Source organism: Gorilla gorilla, chromosome 5, assembly GCF_029281585.2.
Source record: "Gorilla gorilla gorilla isolate KB3781 chromosome 5, NHGRI_mGorGor1-v2.1_pri, whole genome shotgun sequence".
In the NCBI taxonomy this organism is placed as follows: domain Eukaryota; kingdom Metazoa; phylum Chordata; class Mammalia; order Primates; family Hominidae; genus Gorilla; species Gorilla gorilla.
The window spans coordinates 50806584-50826298 of NC_073229.2; the positions used below are offsets into that span (position 1 = coordinate 50806584).

The following is a 19715-nucleotide window of genomic DNA, read 5'->3' on the forward strand; positions in this document are numbered from 1 at the left end:
GTGTTTGTTTTCCTTTAAAAATATGCATCAAATCATCTCTCATTACTTTTCTCTGAGGGTTTTAGTAAACAGTAGGAGTTAATAAAGAAGTTCATTTTGGTTTACACGTAGGAAAGAAGAGAAGCATGAAAGTGGAGATATGTTAACTATTGTATAATGTGGCCTGTTACACATGACACTTTTCTGAATTGACTGTATTTCAGTGAGCTGCCCCCAAACCAAGTTTAGTGCCCTCATCCATTTATGTCTCAGACCACTATTCTTAACTATTCAATGGTGAGCAGACTGCAAATCTGATGGATAGGACCCATATTCCCACAGCACTAATTCAACATATATCTTACTGAGAGCATGTTTTATCATTACCATTAAGAAGTTAAATGAACATCAGAATTTAAAATCATAAATATAATCTAATACACTTTAACCATTTTCTTTGTGTGCCATCACAAATACTACTTAACCAAATATGGCTTGGACTTTTGAATGCATCCAGTAGACGTCATTTGTCATCTAAGTCTGCATTCGTCCACCAGCCTAGGCCTCCTGTCTTAATTTTCATACAGACAGAGATGACTCCCCACTGGGGAAAGAGCAAAGCAATACATGTAGCACTCTTTTTCAAACACTGGTCTTTTTTTTTTCTTAACAATCCAACATTGTTATGTGTTTTGCGTCTCATATTGACACCTTTCGGTCAAGGTAGAGGACATGTTTGTTGTAAGCTTTCTTTTTTGTGTAAAGGATGGATTCTTTACTCCTGATACACATAATCAGTGCACAGCAGCTCTCTGATACATCCGGTTGATGCCTTAAGTCTCCCTGGCTTCTTACAAGCATCTGCTGGGCCGTGTGTGTCCCTGGGCGCCTGTCCCTGGTCAATTCCCGAAAGCCACTGTGCTCCTTTTGCCCATCTCCCCTTGCAAATAATATCCTCCATCTGGGGACCGGCTTCCTCCAATTCCAGGAGAGGTGGGGCTGAAGCCACAGACTTGGGCGTCACTGGCACAGATATAAGTACATACAGCTGGAGTCTGCAGAGAGGCTGGACTGAGTCAGGGAGTCAGGAAAGAGAAGCCACACACAAGGACAACCAATCATGTTTCTCATAATCCTCTTAACCTAGGGAATAGGACACAATCATTTTTTCTTTTTAAAACATCTTTATCCCTGATCAGCCTCATTTCCTCAAAAACTATAAAGGAAAATGCTGCTGACTTGTTTTTGTGTAGTAATTTCAGCTGTCACATAATAAGCTAAGGAAGACAGTATATAGTAAATAAGGACCCTTTATCTGTCTTATTTTCCCTTTTGGCTTCACAGGAAACTTGTGAGAAACCTATGCAGCATAAAATTAATATGATTTCAATCCAGGGATTCAATGATGGAAGGAGGTCATGAGAATAGCAGAAAGTCTTCAAATCGAGATCATTATGAAATCCTCAGACCCAGAGCACATAAATCCTGCCCTCAGAGCCACTGAGCAGTTAACATTACAAACCACATCCAATCAGAGTCATTCTCTTTCCTGCTTGTCGCTTGTACTCATGTTACAAGTTAGGGCAGTACCCAGAGTGGAGTGAACAATCTCTGGACTAACACTTGGCAGGATCAGAAGCTGAGGTATCTGCACCCACATTACAGGAACAGGATATGTGCTCCTGGGGAACTGAGGGTGTCAGGAGATGAGGAAAGTCCCTGGAGTCACAGAAAGAAGGTATCAGGTGTGTCTCATTCTGACATATGCAGGTGTTTATGAAACTCTGGGATTTCTAAGGAAGGATGCAGTGCAGAGAGAGGTCCCAGAGGAGACAAGAACTGAGAGACCATCCAAACTGGGGACCACCTTGTCACTAGACTTCAAATTTTCAATATTTATAGAGTGTTTTCTAAGAGTCAGGCCCTTTGCTGAGTGCTATGTGCAGCAGGATCAAAGGCAGCCAGGAGGTAGAGGAGTCTTGAGGTACATCAGTCATTGGAGTTGAAGAGCAGAGATTCAAAGGAAAGCTGGAACTGGAGCTTTAAAGGAGATGTGAAGTGGGTGACTCAACCTCTGACTCAGAAAAATTGATACCTGCAGAAGAACAAACCCGGCGGGCTTAGGTCTCCCGGCTGAGTGTTGTATCCTCCATCCCTTTCCACCTGGTCCCTTCATTTTCTACCCCTCACAATCCCCTAATGAGAAGGTGGTCCACCCAACAGATGATGCTGCCTCAGATGGTTATCAAGGGGTACCCTAAGAAGAAATCATCTCACCCTCTCTTTGTCCCCATTTGTCAAGTAGCAGTGAGGCCGAGCCAGGGGATGGTGAAAGTGGAAGGAGGTGGGAGTTGGGCATCGGGTGTGAAGATGCTCTTTAAAGGGGTTTTAATAACCACTTGCTACCAGGCCAGTGAACACTTACCATAGTTGATGCCTTTTGAGCATGTTGCATTCTAAACTGTCCCTGAAATTCCTGTGCAGTTGGCTTATGGGATGAAACATCCTCCTAGTTCTCTTGTCTCTCAGCTTCTTTGAAGTCTCATTGAGCACCTTCTCTTCAATTCCTTTTACACAGTAAGAATAGGATCAGCTGTGCTAAACTAACAAATACCCAGATATCCAGGTTTGGCTCATGCTACACGTCCAAAGTAAGTCGTGCAGGAAGCTCTGCTCATCATCGTACTCAGGAAGCCAGGCTGACAGGCTTTCTCCTGCACATCTGCTCCCAGAACCTCCCCAGCAGAATGAAGGGAACCTAAGAATTTATTCACTGGCTTTTAATGATCCCTCCTAGAAAGAACACACTTCTCGCATTTCATTTTCCAATGTAAATCATATGGCTGCAATTCACTTCAAATAAGTGGGAATACTTGAAGGTGGAAAACATTTAAGAAGTACATACTAAATAAATAATAAAATACTTCTACAAGAGATATTTATGGAGGACCTACTGTGTACCAGGAGCAATGCTAGGCATTATGGATATCAGCAGCCTTGGGCTCCTGAAAAGCTTACACACTACCTCCTGGCCTAAGGAGGGGCACAGGGATGCTGGCAACAGTCTATTTCTTCACCCGGGTACTAGTTACATGGGTGCTTGCAGTGATAATCATTCAATGTACATTCTATTGGTTTGTGTGTTTCTTCCAAAAGTCCCCTAGTTCACAATAAAAAGGGCTTAAATAGAGAAGTAAAAGAGAATTTGGGAATTTGAAGCAAAAGCAAGAAGCCACTGAATCAAACACAAATACTGAGCTTTGATAAAGATTGGAATAAGAAACATAATAAATGAGACAAGAAATAGGACTTTTGCAACTGAAGTGTAATTAATAAACAAAAAGCCAAACTGAGAAACTGTCCCAAGGACAATATGATAGAGTAAACAATAGAAAATATAAAGGACAAGTGAAGAGAAATGAAGGATCGAAACAGACATCTGACATCTTGATAATTAGACATCTAGAAAGTCAGGGAAATAGTGGAGGAAGAGGAAATAACTGAAAACAATAGATGTTTAGTCTTTATAGAAAGATGAAATAAGTTCATTCAAAATGCTGCATAGAATGTCAGACTATTTGTTAAACAATTTTGTTAGAGTAAAATGACTGTAAACAAATGGGCTAATTATGTGAATTAAGAGGATGGAAAAGTAGAAAAACAGCAAAAAGAAAATACATGTAAACAATAAGGACAAAAGCTGAATTCAATGAAATATAAAAATAGGGAAGACAAAGAAAATCAAATTTTGAGGCAATGAAAACTTTAATGAGACCTCTGGCAAGACTCCTAAGGAAAATACAGGAGATTCAGAATGAAAAGGGTAAATCACTATTTATACACACATTTTAAAATGCAAAATCTTATGACCAACTCCATACGTATAAATTTGAAAATTTAGATAAAATGGATATACATTTCTAGAAAGATATAAAGGTCAAAACTACAGGAAGAAATAGAAAACTAAAATAGAGTAGAGAATATCAAAGAAATTGTCATGGGAAGCAAAGAATCGCCTTCCAAAAGGCCCTGTCCTGATCATATTGCAGATGAGGGCGTCCTCCCACATTTCCAGGAGCAGATCATGCCTCTTACACGTGTAATTCTAGAACATAGAATGGAACAAAATTTTTGAGATCATTTTATGAGGTTGGTTCATTTATATTTCCAGAGCCAGCTAAGAATAGTACAAGAGAACAGGATTGTGGACTAATTTTAGCCATGTCACTGAATCCAATAGTACATTACAAAAACAATCAATTTTGACCAATTTAGATTTATTCTAGGAATGCAATGACTCTTCAGTGTCAGAAAATATATAATGTGGTTAACACATAAGTGGACTCCGCAAAATTCATATTAATTTAAACTGAATTCACCTCAAGACATAGACAGAATTTAATCAATTTCATGACATGTTAAAGGTAGTGAACCAAAAATCTATAGCATATATATTTCAAAGAAATGAGGTGGATTGCCTTTGAGATTGTGCAAAAGGTAAGATGTCCCTTCGTTGCTGGAAATGTTTAACATAGCATTGGAAGTTCTGAACATCACTCTGCGGGCAGAAGAAAATTAAGGCTGTGTAAAATGTAGGAAGACAGATAGTGACTGCAGATGAAATAATCTAAATACTGGACAAGACTGCAGCCACTGCAGGCCCAAAGCCTGGGTTTAAATCCAAGCTTCGCACTTTGAAGCTGTGTGGTGTTCACCTCTCCCGGTGTCTGATTCCCGCTCTGTAACATGAAATAAATAAGAACCAACCTCCACATGTAAATAAGTGAACACATGAGAAGCACTTAGAATAGTGCCTGGAACATAGTAAGCAACTCAACGAATGTCATTTCTCATTACATTTGTTAATGTTTTTATCCAGCCCAATGGCACTAAAACATCAATGCTCAAAGAGCCCCTGGTGAAGTGTTTCTCTTTCCCACTCTTCACCCCTAACTTGTTACCTTGTCTTTTCCACTCTGTCCCTAATACGCCTCTAGGATGACTCATAGGAGCCCCTGGACCCAGGGATGCTGTCAGATCGCTTGGTCTTTGAGACGATGGTGGCATTGAGGACCCCTGCCAGGCCCACCAGCAGGCCCAGGGCACAAACCAGCATCTCCATGGTCTCAGGCACCTGGATTAGTTCCTGGACCTCTGGGGCACCAAGGGAAGACAGAGTTATAAGGTACAGAGAGCAGGGGCTGGCCTTGGGTGTGGGAGGTGTTGGGTATTCGAAACCATGAGATGGTGAAATTTGGATAAAGTGACCATAAAACATGGGATTGAGGAAGGCAGGTGCTGAGGGGCGATGGGTCCAGGAAATAAAGGTGGTGCCAAGGCCGTGATGGCAGAGGGAGGGCGCTCCATACCCCAGTGCCTGAGGAGAGGCTGGTGCTCCCCCTGGAGGTCACAGGTGTCCTCGGCCATGGGAACGAGGGTCAGGTAGTGGAACCTGTGGAATCTGAGTTTGTTGCTGGGCAGGAAGATGGTCTCTGCAATACCCTCAATGACTGGCTCCCCACTGTGCAGCCACATGATGTTCAGCACTGGTGGGAAGAACTTGTCAACATGGCAGACGAGGGTGTTGGGCTGGCCCAGCTCCACAGGCTCCTTGGGAAAGACGGTCACCTCGGTGGGGGCTCCAAAAGGGGATAGAACCCAAGGAGCCTATTGCCATTGGCTGATTCTTAAAGGTTCCACCACCCCAAGCACTATATTCACCAGATTAGGGGTTACCTCTCCCAGGCCCATCCTCCTGCTCCCCCAGGGCTCCTGGACAGGGTCACAGCTTCTCATGCTCCTGACCTGACCCCCTCAGCCCAGCCTTTCTCTTGAGCAAGAAGAAAATGCCTCCTCCTCTGCTGTCCTAAGAACCCAGCTGTGTGGACCCAACACTGCTCGCTCTCAGGGAAGGGGCTCATTCATGGGTGGGCATCATGGCCTCTAGTTCTCTGTGTGGCAGAGAGGCCCTCCCATCCCTCCAGCTGGACTGTAGAGGAACAGGCAGCTACAGGCAGTGCCATTTGTGGCCCAAGACTGTTTGGACCATTGATCCGGGTGTTCAAGTGCTTCCTTGCCATGACGATGCCAGCAACACCTCTCTGAGCACCAAAGTCAAAGGTGTGAATAAACTCTGGTAGAAGCCAGACCATCTCCTTCTCATCCAGGTTCACGTAGAACTGCTCCTCCTCATCAAATTCAAACATATACTCCCCAGAGGTCTGTGCATCTACACAAACTGCATATGTTGACACATGGTCTGCTATATGAAGGAGAAGAAGATGGAGAATGGGTGAATATGTAGGATGCTACACAGAATGCAGGAAGCAAACAGGTAACAGGAACGTTATTGGGAACATGAAGGAATAACACAGAAAATGAGAAATGCAAATGAAAGAAAAGAAAAGGAGTGAGCAGAAACAAAGACAGAAGTGACCCATGGACGATATAGGTTGTTTCCCTTGTTCCCGAAGACTTAACATCCATCTATGATAATGGTAATGCTGAATACAATAAGATAATATTTACTGGGCACTCACTATGTGCTAAACTTACTCATTGAATCTTCACACCCCCATGTAGAAGAAATTATTTTCCATAGTAGGGAACTGACCCCAGAGGTAAAGTAACTTGTCCAAGTCACACAACTCCTGGTAGAAACAATATTGAGTAGTCCTCCTACCCCATTCCCATAGGATCTCAGAAACCCTACAGGACAATACATTAAAAATTACTGATATAGCCATAAAGCAAGGCAGGGAAGTGGAAGGATGGAATAAACATTTCAGAGTGGAACAAAAGCGTGAAGGACATGAAAATACCTCCAGAGTCTTAGTGACATTTATAGACTTCAAGTTACATTCTTACTTTTAGAAGAAAAATGATACCTTCTATAATTTTATCCACAACACTTACATTTTAGGCAGAGTACATTTAAAAGTATTATCATTCACATAACATTCACAAAATTGTCTTGTGGAGTGTAGTTTTCAAGTGTAGTTTCACCTGGAAATACAAGTTGTTGCATTTGAAAGACCTATGGGATAGTATCTTAGCTTTACCTGATGCGTAAGAAGCAGCAACTGGTTGATAACAAAAAGTGAATTATTATTACGGTGAATTACAGAGAGTTTGGGGTTCAGCCTGGAAGAGGAAGTGAAGTGAAATGACACTGCATGGTTGGTGGTTCCTAAGTGAGGATTTCCCCTCCCAGCCCAGCACGGGAAGAACCAGTCCTCTACTTAGATGCATAGACTGACAGCAGGTTCAGTGCCGCACATGAATGGTGAGGGTTCCCCACTGAGTTTAGGGTCTAGAGAATTACTCACCTACAGAAATGAAGCCCAAAGGAAAAAGAAAAATACATGGTGTGTAGACTGGGCTACACAGATGTAATTGGTTCAGCTTAGGCTACTTTGTGTTTATTATATTCACAAAATCTGAAAACTAAAGGTCAGCACATTTTGAAGCAAATTCCACACTTCAAATGTTAATTTTCATTCAGTTAATAAATACTTTTTGTGAACTTTCACTCTCTAGGTAGTAAGGATGAAACTCTAAAGATGGGAACTTTGTCCTTAATCTACTTGAAATTCAAGAACAAAACAGGCAAAGAAAAGATGATTGTTACATGTGTGGTTTGATCACCACTGAGTATCACAAGGTATACACAAGAGCTACTCAGGAGCAAAATTAAAATACGATTTAGGAAAGGTTCCTAGGGACAATGTTCACCTGCAGATAGCAAAACAGAGAAAGGGGAAATGGCATTTCCAGCAGGAGAAGCAGGCTCAGGAGCAGAGAGGCATGAAGTTGCAAGGAGAACTGCAGTTCTTCAGTGTGACTGAAGCCAGGGGAGATGTGGGCCGGGCGGCACTGTAACCTGCCTTGTGTGCTGATGGCAGGTGTTTGCATTTTATCCCACAGGACACGGGAAATTGTGAAGTATCTTAAGCAGGAGAGTAACACGGTCAGATTTGTGTTTGGATGGGGCACCTGTAGGAAGGATGGGCTGGAGGAGGCTGGACTCAAGGCAAGACCAGTAGCACTTTTAAGCCCTCTGGTGGGAAGTAATGAGGGCGTAGGCCAGGGCAGGAACATGGGGTGAGGAGGACAGCAGATGGATTTGATGGCAGTAATGACGTGAGAGGCCACAGGAATCACTAAATCACGTGCCAGAAGTAGGGATATGAAGAAGTCGAGAATAACCACGCAATGTGGAGAATTGTGGCATCCGTGACTGCAAAGGTGATAATTAAGTGATTGAGAGAAGGTAAAATTTTCTGTTTGAGACATACTGAATTTAAACTTCTAGGGGAACAAATACAGTTGATTTGAAGGCAGTGAAATAAATGGATGAGTGTCATGCTACACTAGGTTAGTGACATAAACTGGAAGGAGGCTCATGGTGGGTGAAGTTCTAATTTTGGGTCACGTCACTCAAGAAAAGTACACAAAGTCAGGATAGCAGGGATCTGAGTGTGTGCTCCTGCATCCAGACAAACACAGACATGAAGAAAGAGGCTGAAAAGCAGAGGACTAGAAAGTGGTAGGAAAACAGAGAGGAAGTGGGTTCATAAAAGACAACAGACAGGAGAAAACTTCCAGGAAAGAGGAGAGGATGCATCTCAAACACACTAATGACACACATAAGACAGAAACAGAACAGTGACCACTGGCTTGAGTTGTATAAAAATCATTAGTTGCCACCCTGAGAGGAGCATCAGAGATGAGGAAAAGAAAAAGAGAGAGTGCATTGGGTTGAGGACTGAATGAAATGGGAGAAAATCGATAATAGGCTGGGCACAGTGGCCCATACCTGTAATCTCAGTGATTTGAGAGGCCGAGACAGGAGGATCACTTGAGGCCAGGAGTTTGAAAACAGCCTAGGAAACATAGTGAGAGTCCATCTCTAAGAAAACAATTTTGGATTCCCTGCCTTCCATGAGCAACACAGCAAACATAAGCTCTGCAGATGTGCTCAGACTTGAGCCTGACTCACTGAAGAGAGTCTGGTGCTGCCAGGCCTCAGACACCAGATTATAATCAGCCTCTTCCCAGACCCTGCACAGGAGAGGCCCACTCTGTGGGGCATACAGTGCCCAGAGGTGGTACAGGCCCTGCAGAGACCACAGACTGTTCACCTGACAAGAAATATCTTGAGGAACTCACTTCACAGATCCCTCAAGAAAGGAACCACTGCAGGAGAATACCCAGAAAATCGAAAGAATTCACAGATCCTTTTAAACAAGGGAGGGGCCACTGCAAACTCCACCAGACAGGTGAAAAACTGTGCGTTCCCAAAGCGTGAGAGGGGAAAAACCTGCCTCCGAACTCATGTCCCCACTGGGGAACTCGAAAATCCAGATTACAGGAAAAGGATTTAACTTTACTTAGACCTGAAACAGATTTAGCATGAAATACAGAAGTACGCCAGGCGCTGCCGCTCACACCTGTAATCCCGGCACTTTGGGAGGCCGAGGCGGGCGGATTACAACGTCAGGAGATTGAGACCATCCTGGCTAACACGATGAAACCCCGTCTCTACTAAAAATACAAAACAATTAGCCAGGCGTGGTGGCGGGCGCCTGTAGTGCCAGCTACTAGGAAGGCTGAGGCAGGAGAATGGCGTAAACCCGGGAGGCGGAGCCTGCAGTGAACCAAGATCGCGCCACTGCACTCCAGCCTGGGTGACAGAGTGAGACTCCGTCGCAAAAAAAAGAAAAAAAAAAAAATATATATATATATAGTAGATGCAGCAGTGAGAAGAGCCTTGTAGGCATGCCCAGTCTTTAGCTCAAGCCCAGGGAAGCCATCCCTGACTATATCTCACAAGGGCCCTGGGGGAAGGCAGACGGCAAAATTTGGAAGGGGTCACAGTGTGAAAGGAGCGTCCAACTGAAATTTGTTATAATTTTGACTGGGCACAAATCCTCTGGAGCAGAATCTGGGGGCGAACGGAACTGCTGGAGAAAGAGCAGAAGTTACTGCCAACATTGTGGGCAGACAGGGAGGCACATGGCCTGAAAGCTGTGCTTGCTTTCTCAGCAAGAAACTTATAGCCTGGAGTGAGGTCTGAGTCCATCCTGAAGGCTGCAGGGAGATAAATTCAATGCTGTTAGTGTGGAACAGCAGGAGCAAGACCTGCCTCGCCAACTGCATGGGAGCTGGGTGAAGCCTATTGCTACCAGGTTTCCCCTACTTCTCTGGTGACAGAGGCAGCCATAATGCCCTCTGGAACATAATTCCATTGGCTAGAGAAAAACCCTCCGCCCCATCCCTCAAAGTGGCTGCAGCAAGCCCCCCGCCCAAGGAGAGTCTGAGCTCAGACCTGCCTAACCCTGTCCACACCTGAGGTCATTTCTCTACCCACCTGGTAGCCAATCACAAAAGATGTAAACTCTTGGGAGCTTTATGACACCACTCATTGCCTGAGAAACTGAATATTTATCTTGGCCAACTTAGGGCAAGCTTATATCCGCCTTCTACTATTGTAGCTGGTGCCCTCTTGAAAGCACCACATCCTGGCTGGAGGCCAACCAACTCAGGACATTACAACAATTCACGACAGAATAACTGCTCTAAGAAAGGAGAAAACAGCTAATTCCACTGGCTGAAAAATCTTGACTAACCAGTGGTCTTCGGTCTGTTCACATGACAACTGCACTGCTAGCATAACCAGCATTTGAGAAAGCCACCACACTAAGTCTATCTACAACCAAGGACTCTCACAGAGTCTACTTTACTCCCCTACCACCTCCACGCTAGACCCCAGCAATGGATCCAAACTAAGAAGAAATCTCTGAATTGCTAGATAGAGAATTCAGAAGATTGATTTTAAGCTACTCAAAAAGATACCAGAGAAAGGTGAAAAACAACTTAAAGAAATTTTTTTAAAACACAGGATATGGATTAAAAATGCCCCAGGGACGTAGATATCATAAAGAAGAAACAATCCAACTTCTGGAAATGAAAGACACACTTAGAGAAATACAAAATGCACTGGAAAGTTTCAACAATAGGATCCAACAAGTAGAAGAAAGAACTTCATAGCTCAAACAACAAGCCTTTCGAATTAACCCAGTCAGACAAAGACAAAGAAAAAAGAACTTTAATAAATAAACAAAGCCTCCAAGAAATTTTGGATTATGTTAAATGACCTAAGAATAATTGGCATTCTTGAGGAAGAACAAAAATCTAAAAGTTTGGAAAACATATTTGAGGGAATAATCAAGGAAAACTTCCCTGGCCTCACTAGAGATCTGCACAACCAAACACAAGAAGCTCAAAGACCACCCGGGAAATGTATCACAGAAAGATTATCGCCCAGGCACATAGTCATCAGGTTATCTAAAGTCAGGACAAAGGAAAGAATCTTAAGAGCTGTGAGGCAAAAGCATCAGGTAACCTATAAAGGAAAACCTATCAGATTAACAGCAGCCTATAAGCCAGAAAATACTGGGGTCCTATCTTTAGCCTCCTCAAACAAAATAATTTCCAGACAAGAATTTTGTATCCAGCAAAACTAAGCTTCATAAATGAAGGAGAGATAAAGTCTTTTTCAGACAAACAAATGCTGAGAGACTTCACCACTACCAATCCAGCACTACACAAAATGCTAAAAGGAGTTCTAAGTCTTCAAACAAAACTCCAAAATACACCAAAATAGAAACTCCTTAAAGCATAAATCTCACAGGGCCTACAAAACAGTAATGCAAAGGAAAAAAATAAGGAATTCAGGCAACAACTAGCATGAGAAATAGAACAGTACTTCACATCTCAATATTAACATTGAATGTAAATGGCCTAAACTCTCCACTTAAAAGATACAGAATGGCAGAAAGGATAAAAATTCACCAACCAAGTATCTTCAGTCTTCAAGAGTCATCTAATGTGTAAGGACTCACAAAAACTTAAGGTAAAGGAGTGGAAAAAGATATTCCATACAGATGGAAGACAAAAGCAAGCAGGAGTAGCTATTCTTATACCAGTCAAAACAGATTTTAAAGCAACGACAGTTAAAAAAGACAAAGAGGGACATTATACAATGATAAAAGGATAGCTCCAACAGGAAAATATCACAATCCTAAACATATATGCACCTAACATGGGAGCTTCCAAATTTATAAAACAATTATTACTAGACATGAGAAATGAGATAGACAGCAACACAATAATAGTGGGGACTTCAATACTCCACTGACAGTACTAGAAAGTCATCAAGACAGAAAGTCAACAATGAAACAATGGACTTAAGTTACACTAGAAGAAATAAACTTAACAGATATTTACAGAACATTCTACTCAACAACTGTAGAATATACATTCTTCTCATCAGCACATGAAACATCCTCCAAGATAGACCACATAATAGGCCACAAAACAAGCCTCAACAAATTTAAGATAATCAAAATTATATCAAGTACCCTCTCAGACCACAGTGGAATAAAATTGGAAATTAACTCCAAAAGAAACCTTCAAAACTATACAAATACACGGAAATTAAATAATTTGCTCCTGAATGATCTTTGGGTCAACAGTGAAATCAAGATGCAAAATTCTCTGAACTGAACGATAATAGTGACACAACTTGTGAAAACCACTCGGACACAGTAAAAACAGTCCTAAGAGGAAAGTTCATAGCATTAAATGCCTACATCAAAAAGTCTGAAAGAGCACAAATACAAAATGTAAAGTCACACCTCAAGGAACTAGAGAAACAAGAACAAACCAAACCCAAACCTAGCAGAAGAAAAGAAATAACAAAGAGAGCAGAAGTAAATGAAATTGAAACAAAAAAATACAAAAGATAAATGAAACATGAAGCTGATTCTTTGAAACGATACATAAAATTGATAGACCATTAGTGAGATTAACCAAGAAAAGAGAGGATCCAAATAACCTCAATTAGAAACAAAATGGAAGAAAATACCACTGATATTACAGAAATATAAAATATCATTCAAGGCTACTATGAACACATTCACAGGCACAAACTCGAAAACCTAGAGGAGATAGATTCCTGGAAATATACAACCCTCCTAGAATAAATCAGGAAGAAATAGAAACTGTGAACAGACCAATAAAAAGCAGAAAGATTGAAATGGTAATTTTTAAAAAACTGCCAACGATAAAAAATCACAGGTTCGGTCCCCCTGGGAAAGACAGGACCAGAGGGAACAGGGGCAGCAGGTTGACTCTCCCTCTCCCTCTCCCTCTCCCTCTCCCTCTCCCTCTCCCTCTCCCTCTCCCTCTCCCTCTCCCTCTCCCTCTCCCTCTCCCTCTCCCTCTCCCTCTCCCTCTCCCTCTCCCTCTCCCTCTCCCTCTCCCTCTCCCTCTCCCTCTCCCTCTCCCTCTCCCTCTCCCTCTCCCTCTCCCTCTCCCTCTCCCTCCACGGTCTCCCTCTGATGCCGAGCCGAAGCTGGACGGTACTGCTGTCATCTCAGCTCACTGCAACCTCCCTGCCTGATTCTCCTGCCTCAGCCTGCCGAGTGCCTGCGATTGCAGGCGCGCGCCGCCATGCCTGACTGGTTTTCGTATTTTTTTGGTGGAGACGGGGTTTTGCTGTGTCCGCCGGGCTGGTCTCCAGCTCCTAACCGCAAGTGATCTGCCAGCCTCGGCCTCCCAAGGTGCCGGGATTGCAGACGGAGTCTCGTTAACTCAGTGCTCAATGGCGCCCAGGCTGGAGTGCAGTGGCGTGATCTCAGCTCGCTACAACCACCTCCCAGCCGCCTGCCTTGGCCTCCCAAAGAGCCGAGATTGCAGCCTCTGCCCGGCCGCCCCCCCCGTCTGGGAAGCGAGGAGCGTCTCCGCCTGGCCGCCCATCGTCTGGGATGTGAGGAGCCCCTCTGCCTGGCTGCCCAGTCTGGAAGGTGAGGAGCGTCTCTGCCCGGCCGCCACCCCATCTAGGAAGTGAGGAGCGCCTCTTCCCGGCCGCCATCACATCTGGGAAGTGAGGAGCGTCTCTGCCCGGCCGCCCATCGTCTGAGATGTGGGGAGCACCTCTGCCCTGCCGCCCCGTCCGGGATGTGAGGAGCGTCTCTGCCCGGCTGCCCCGTCTGAGAAGTGAGGAGCCCCTCTGCCTGGCAACCGCCCCGTCTGAGAAGTGAGCAGCCCCTCCGCCCAGCAGCCGCCCCGTCTGAGAAGTGAGGAGCCCCTCCGCCCAGCAGCCACCCCGTCTGGGAAGTGAGGAGCGTCTCCGCCCGGCAGCCACCTCGTCCGGGGGGGAGGTGGGGGGGTCAGCCCCCCGCCCGGCCAGCTGCCCCGTTGGGGAAGTGAGGGGCGCCTCTGCCCGGCCACCCCTACTGAGAAGTGAGGAGCCCCTCTGCCCGGCCAGCCAGCCGCCCCGTCCGGGAGGGAGGTGGGGGGGTCAGCCCCCCGCCCGGCCAGCTGCCCCGTCTGGGAGGGAGGTGGGGGGTCAGCCCCCCGCCCGGCCAGCCGCCCCGTCTGGGAGGGAGGTGGGGGGGGTCAGCCCCCCACCCGGCCAGCCACCCCGTCCGGGAGGTGAGGGGCGCCTCTGCCCAGCCACCCCTACTGGGAAGTGAGGAGCCCCTCTGCCCGGCCACCACCCCGTCTGGGAGGTGTACCCAACAGCTCATTGAGAACGGGCCATGAAGACAATGGCGGTTTTGTGGAATAGAAAGGGGAGAAAGGTGGGGAAAAGACTGGGAAATCGGATGGTTGCCGTGTCTGTGTAGAAAGAGGTAGACATGGGAGACTTCATTTTGTTCTGTACTAAGAAAAATTCTTCTGCCTTGGGATCCTGTTGATCTGTGACCTTACCCCCAACCCTGTGCTCTCTGAAACATGTGCTGTATCCACTCAGGGTTGAATGGATTAAGGGCGGTGCAAGATGTGCTTTGTTAAACAGATGCTTGAAGGCAGCATGCTCGTTAAGAGTCATCACCACTCCCTAATCTCAAGTACCCAGGGACACAAACACTGCGGAAGGCCACAAGGTCCTCTGCCTAGGAAAACCAGAGAACTTTGTTCACTTGTTTATCTGCTGACCTTCCCTCCACTATTGTCCTGTGACCCTGCCAAATCCCCCTCTGCAAGAAACACCCAAGAATGATCAATAAAAAATAAAAATAAAAAAATAAAATAAAATAAAATAAATCACAGGTTCATGTGGACTCACAGCTGAATTCAATCAGACATTCAAAGAAGAGAATTGGTACCAATCCTACTGAAACTATTCCAAAACAGAGAAAGAGAGAATTCTCCCTAAATTATTCTATGAAGCCAGGATCACCCTAATACCAAAACCAGGAAAGGACATAACAAAAAAGAAAACTACAGACCAATATCTCTGATGAAAATAGATGCAAAAATCCTCAACAAAATACAAGCTAACATAATCCAACAGCATATCAAAAAGATCATACATGGTGATCAATTGGATTTCATGCCAGGGATGCAAGGATGATTTAATATACACAAGTCAATAAATGTGATAGATCACGTAAACAGATTTGAAAACAAAAATCATATGATCATCTCAATAGATGCAGAAAAAGCATTTGACAAAATCCATCATCACTTTATGATTAAAACCCTCAGCAAACTTGACATACAAAGATCATACCTTAAGGTAATAAAAATCATCTATGACAAACCCACAGCCGACCTTATACTGAATGGGGAAAAGTTGAAAGCATTCCCCCTGAGAACTGGAACAAGATAAGGATGCCCACTCTCACCACTTCTATTCAACATAGTACTGGAAATCCTAGCCAGAGCAATCAGACAAATCAGTAAATAGGAAGTCAAACTGTCGCTGTTCACCAATGATATGATTGTATACCTAGAAAACCGTAAATACTTATCCAAAAAGCTCCTAGATCTGATAAATGAATTCAGTAAAGTTTCAGGATACAAAATCAATGTACACAAATCAGTAGCACTGCCATATACTAACAGTGACCAAGCTGAGAATTAAATCAAGAACTCAACCCCCTTTATAGTAGCTGCAAAAAAATAAAATACTTAGGAATATACCTAACCAAGGAGGTTTACTGGGGGAACCAGCCCCCAATATTTCAAAGTATGTTCTTTTCTATTTTCCCTAAGTGTGGATCAGTCTGAGAAATAAAGAGAAAGAGTACAAAAGAGAGAAATTTACAGCTGGGTCTCCGGGGGTGATATCACATGTCAGCAGGTTCCATGATGCCCACCTGAGCTGCAAAACCAGCAAGTTTTTATTATGGATTTCAAAAGAGGTGGGGGTCTATGAATAGGGAATGGATCACAGGGATCGCGTGCTTCAGAGGGCAATAAAAGATCACAAGGCAGAGGGCAAAACTAGAATCAATCACTGATGAGGTTCCACATCCCGCTGGGCACACGTTGTCATTGATAAACATCTTAACAGGAAACAGGGTTCGAGAGCAGAGAACCGGTATGACTAGAATTTGCCAGGCTGGAATTTCCTAATCCTAGCAAGCCTGAGGGCACTGCAGGAGACCAGGGCATATTTCATCCCTTATCTTCAACCGTGTAATTCAGACACTCCCAGAGTGGCCATTTTAGAGACCTCCCCCTGGGAATGCATTCTTTTCCCAGGGCTATTCCTTGCTGAGAAAAGAATTCAGCGATATTTCTCCTATTTGCTTTTGCAAGAAGAGAAATATGACTCTGTTCTGCCTGGCCCTGCAGGCAGTCAGACCTTATGGTTATCTCCCTTGTTCCCTGAAAATTGCTGTTATCCTGTTCTTTTCAAGGTGCCCAGATTTCATATTGTTCAAACACACATGCTTTACAAACAATTTGTGCAGTTAACGCAATCATCACAGGGTCCTGAGGTGACATACATCTTCAGCTTACAAAGATGACAGGATTAAGAGATTAAAGTAAAGACAGGCATAGGAAGTTATAAGCATATTGATTGGGGAAGTGATAAATGTCCACGAAATCTTCACAATTTATGTTCTTCCACTGTGGCTTCAGCTGGTCCCTCCATTCGGGATCCCTGACTTCCCGCAATAGAGGTTAAACACCTGTACGAGGAAAATTATAAACACTGCCGAAAGAAATTATAGATGACACAAACAAGTAGAACCATGTCCCATGCTCATGGAAGGGTAGAATCAACATTGTGAAAATGACCATACTGCCAAAAGCAATCTACAAATTCAATGCAATCCCCATCAAAATGCCATCATCATTCTTTACAGAGCTAGAAAAAAACAATCCTAAAATTCATACGGAACTACAAAAGAGCCCACATAGCCGAAGCAAGATTAAGCAAAAAGAATAAATCTGGAGCATCACATTACCTGACTTCAAAATATACTGCAAGGCTATAGTCACCAAAACAGCATGGGAATGGTATAAAAACAGGCACATAGACAAATTGAACAGAATAGAAGTCCCAGAAATAAAACCAAATACTTACAGCCAACTGATCAAACAAAAACATAAAGTGGGGAAAGGACAGCGTATTCAACAGATGGTACTGGGGAAATTGGCAGTCCACATGTGGAGGAATTAAACTGGATCCTCATCTCTCACCTTATACAAAAATCAACTCAAGATAGATCAAAGACTTAAATCTAAGACCTGAAACCATAAAAATTCTAGAACATTGGAAAAACTCTTCTAGACATTGGCATAGGCAAAGAGTTCATCACCAAGAACCCAAAAGCAAATGCAAAAGAAACAAGATAAATAGATGGGACCTAATTAAACTAAAAAGTTTCTTCAAAGGAAAAGAAATAATCATCAGAGTAAACAGCCCACAGAGTGGGAGAAAATATTCGCAAGCTATACATACAAAAAAGGACTAATATCCAGAATCTACAAAAAACTCAAACAAATCAGCAAGAAATAAACAAATACTCCCATCAAAAAGTGGGCTAAGCAGAGGAACAGACAATTCTCAAAAGAAAATATACAAACGGTTGACAAACATATGAAAAAATGCTCTACATCACTAATTATCAGGGAAATGCAAATCAAAACCACTATGTGATACCAACTTACTCCTGCAACAATGGTCATAATTTAAAAATCAAAAAAGAAATAGACGTTGGGGTAGGTGTGATGAAAAGAGAACACTTCTACACTACTGGTGGGAAATTAAACTAGTACAACCACTATGGAAAACAGTACAGAGATGCCTTAAAGAACTAGAAATAGATCTACCATTTGATCCAGCAATCCCACTACTGGAGGAAAAAAGTCATTGTATGAAAAAGACACTTGCACACACATGTTTACAGCACCATGATTCACAATTGCAAAAATATGGAACCACCCCAAATGCCCATCAATCAATGGGTGAATGAAGAAAATGTGATATATATATATATGTGATATATATATATATGTGACATATATATATATATCACATATGATATATATGTAATCTATATACCTTAGAATACTACTCAGCCATAAGAAAGAATGAAATAACATTTGCAGCAACCTAGGGGGAATTAGAGACAGTTATTTTAAGGGAAGTAACTCAAGAATGGAAAACCAAATACTGTATGTTCTCACTTATAAGTGGGAGCTAAGCTATGAAGACACAAAGGCATAAGAATTATATAATGGACTTTGAGGACTTCGAGGTACGAGTAGGAGCTGGGTAAGGGATAAAAGGCTACACACTGGATACAGTGTACATTCCTCAGGTGATGGGTGCACCAAAACCTCAGAAATCACCACTAAAGAACTTATCCATATAACCAAACACCACCTGCTCCCCAAAAACTATTGAATTAATTTTTTGAAATGATTTTTTAAAAAACTTTTATTGGAAGGACCCTCCGGAGTTCTGAGGAGGAGGCCTGAGCATATGTGGGGAAGGCACAGATGAACACATAGGAGGGATCTCTAAGAAAACAATGGCCACCAGGTCACTGCTAGACTCACCACAGGGCCTTCTAAACCAGGGGGCCCCTCCACGAGCATACCCTGTGGAGTCAAAGGTTAAAACTCATAGGTGACAGGGCCAGCACACTAAACCCCACTTGCTTCTCCTCTTTCCACCACCTCAGCCCTGTGACCAGCATAACTTACAGGTTCCAGCACTGCAGGCTCTCTCTTCTCTCCCTTCAGCCCCTGGGGCCCATGGGCAGCCTGAGGGAGACACACATGTAACCCCAGTGGGGCCCATGAGCAGCCAGGACACCAGGCCTGCCCCCATCTCAACTCCAACCTTGATTTTGGGTCCTCTGGAGACCAGACCAGCCCTACCCACAAGCCCCACAGGCCTCCTCTAAATACTTCTGTTCACAAAACTCTCAGGCCTGCCAAGGAGACCTCAGGGTTCCCTGCACCCCAGTTCCCAGTCCCACCTCAGCAAACACAACCTCTCCAAATCCCAAAGAGCCTCTTTCAGAAAGAGGACTTTGAGTCTTTCAGTCTTTCTCCAGAAAAGAAAAGGTATATGCCCTTATGCACAAAATTTTATTTAGAATTTGAAGGAGTTCAAAAATGTAAAAACCCTGCACAGGTTAAGTATCCATACTCCAAGTAAATTTGGAGAGCATTCCCCAGAGATATTCCAAACTGAGGCCTCATAACTGCCTTTTGCAAAACATATAGTTCTTGGGCTCAGTTATCCAAGCCCCAGAGCAGCCCCCTACAATACACCCCACAGTTCCTCTCCCAGCAAGGATGCTTTGCCCTTCCTCTGGCCCTCATGTACACTCCAAGCCAACCAGTTCCCTCCCTTGCACACCTCCATTCAGATGCCTATTCCCAAATCCAGGCCATAGCCAAGATAAGGG

At 43.8% G+C, this 19715-nt stretch overlaps 1 protein-coding gene across 1 annotated transcript; it reads right to left on the reverse strand.

Moving 5' to 3' along the window:
- Positions 1 to 5157: 5157 nt before the first annotated feature.
- On the reverse strand, positions 5158 to 6185 carry LOC129534457 (HLA class II histocompatibility antigen, DP alpha 1 chain-like). Its single transcript, XM_055391588.1, has 2 exons — positions 6057 to 6185; positions 5158 to 5646 (listed from the first exon to the last, which is right to left on the reverse strand). Exons 1-2 carry the CDS (start codon positions 6183 to 6185, stop codon positions 5158 to 5160), a joined length of 618 nt encoding a protein of 205 aa, XP_055247563.1.
- Positions 6186 to 19715: the final 13530 nt, after the last annotated feature.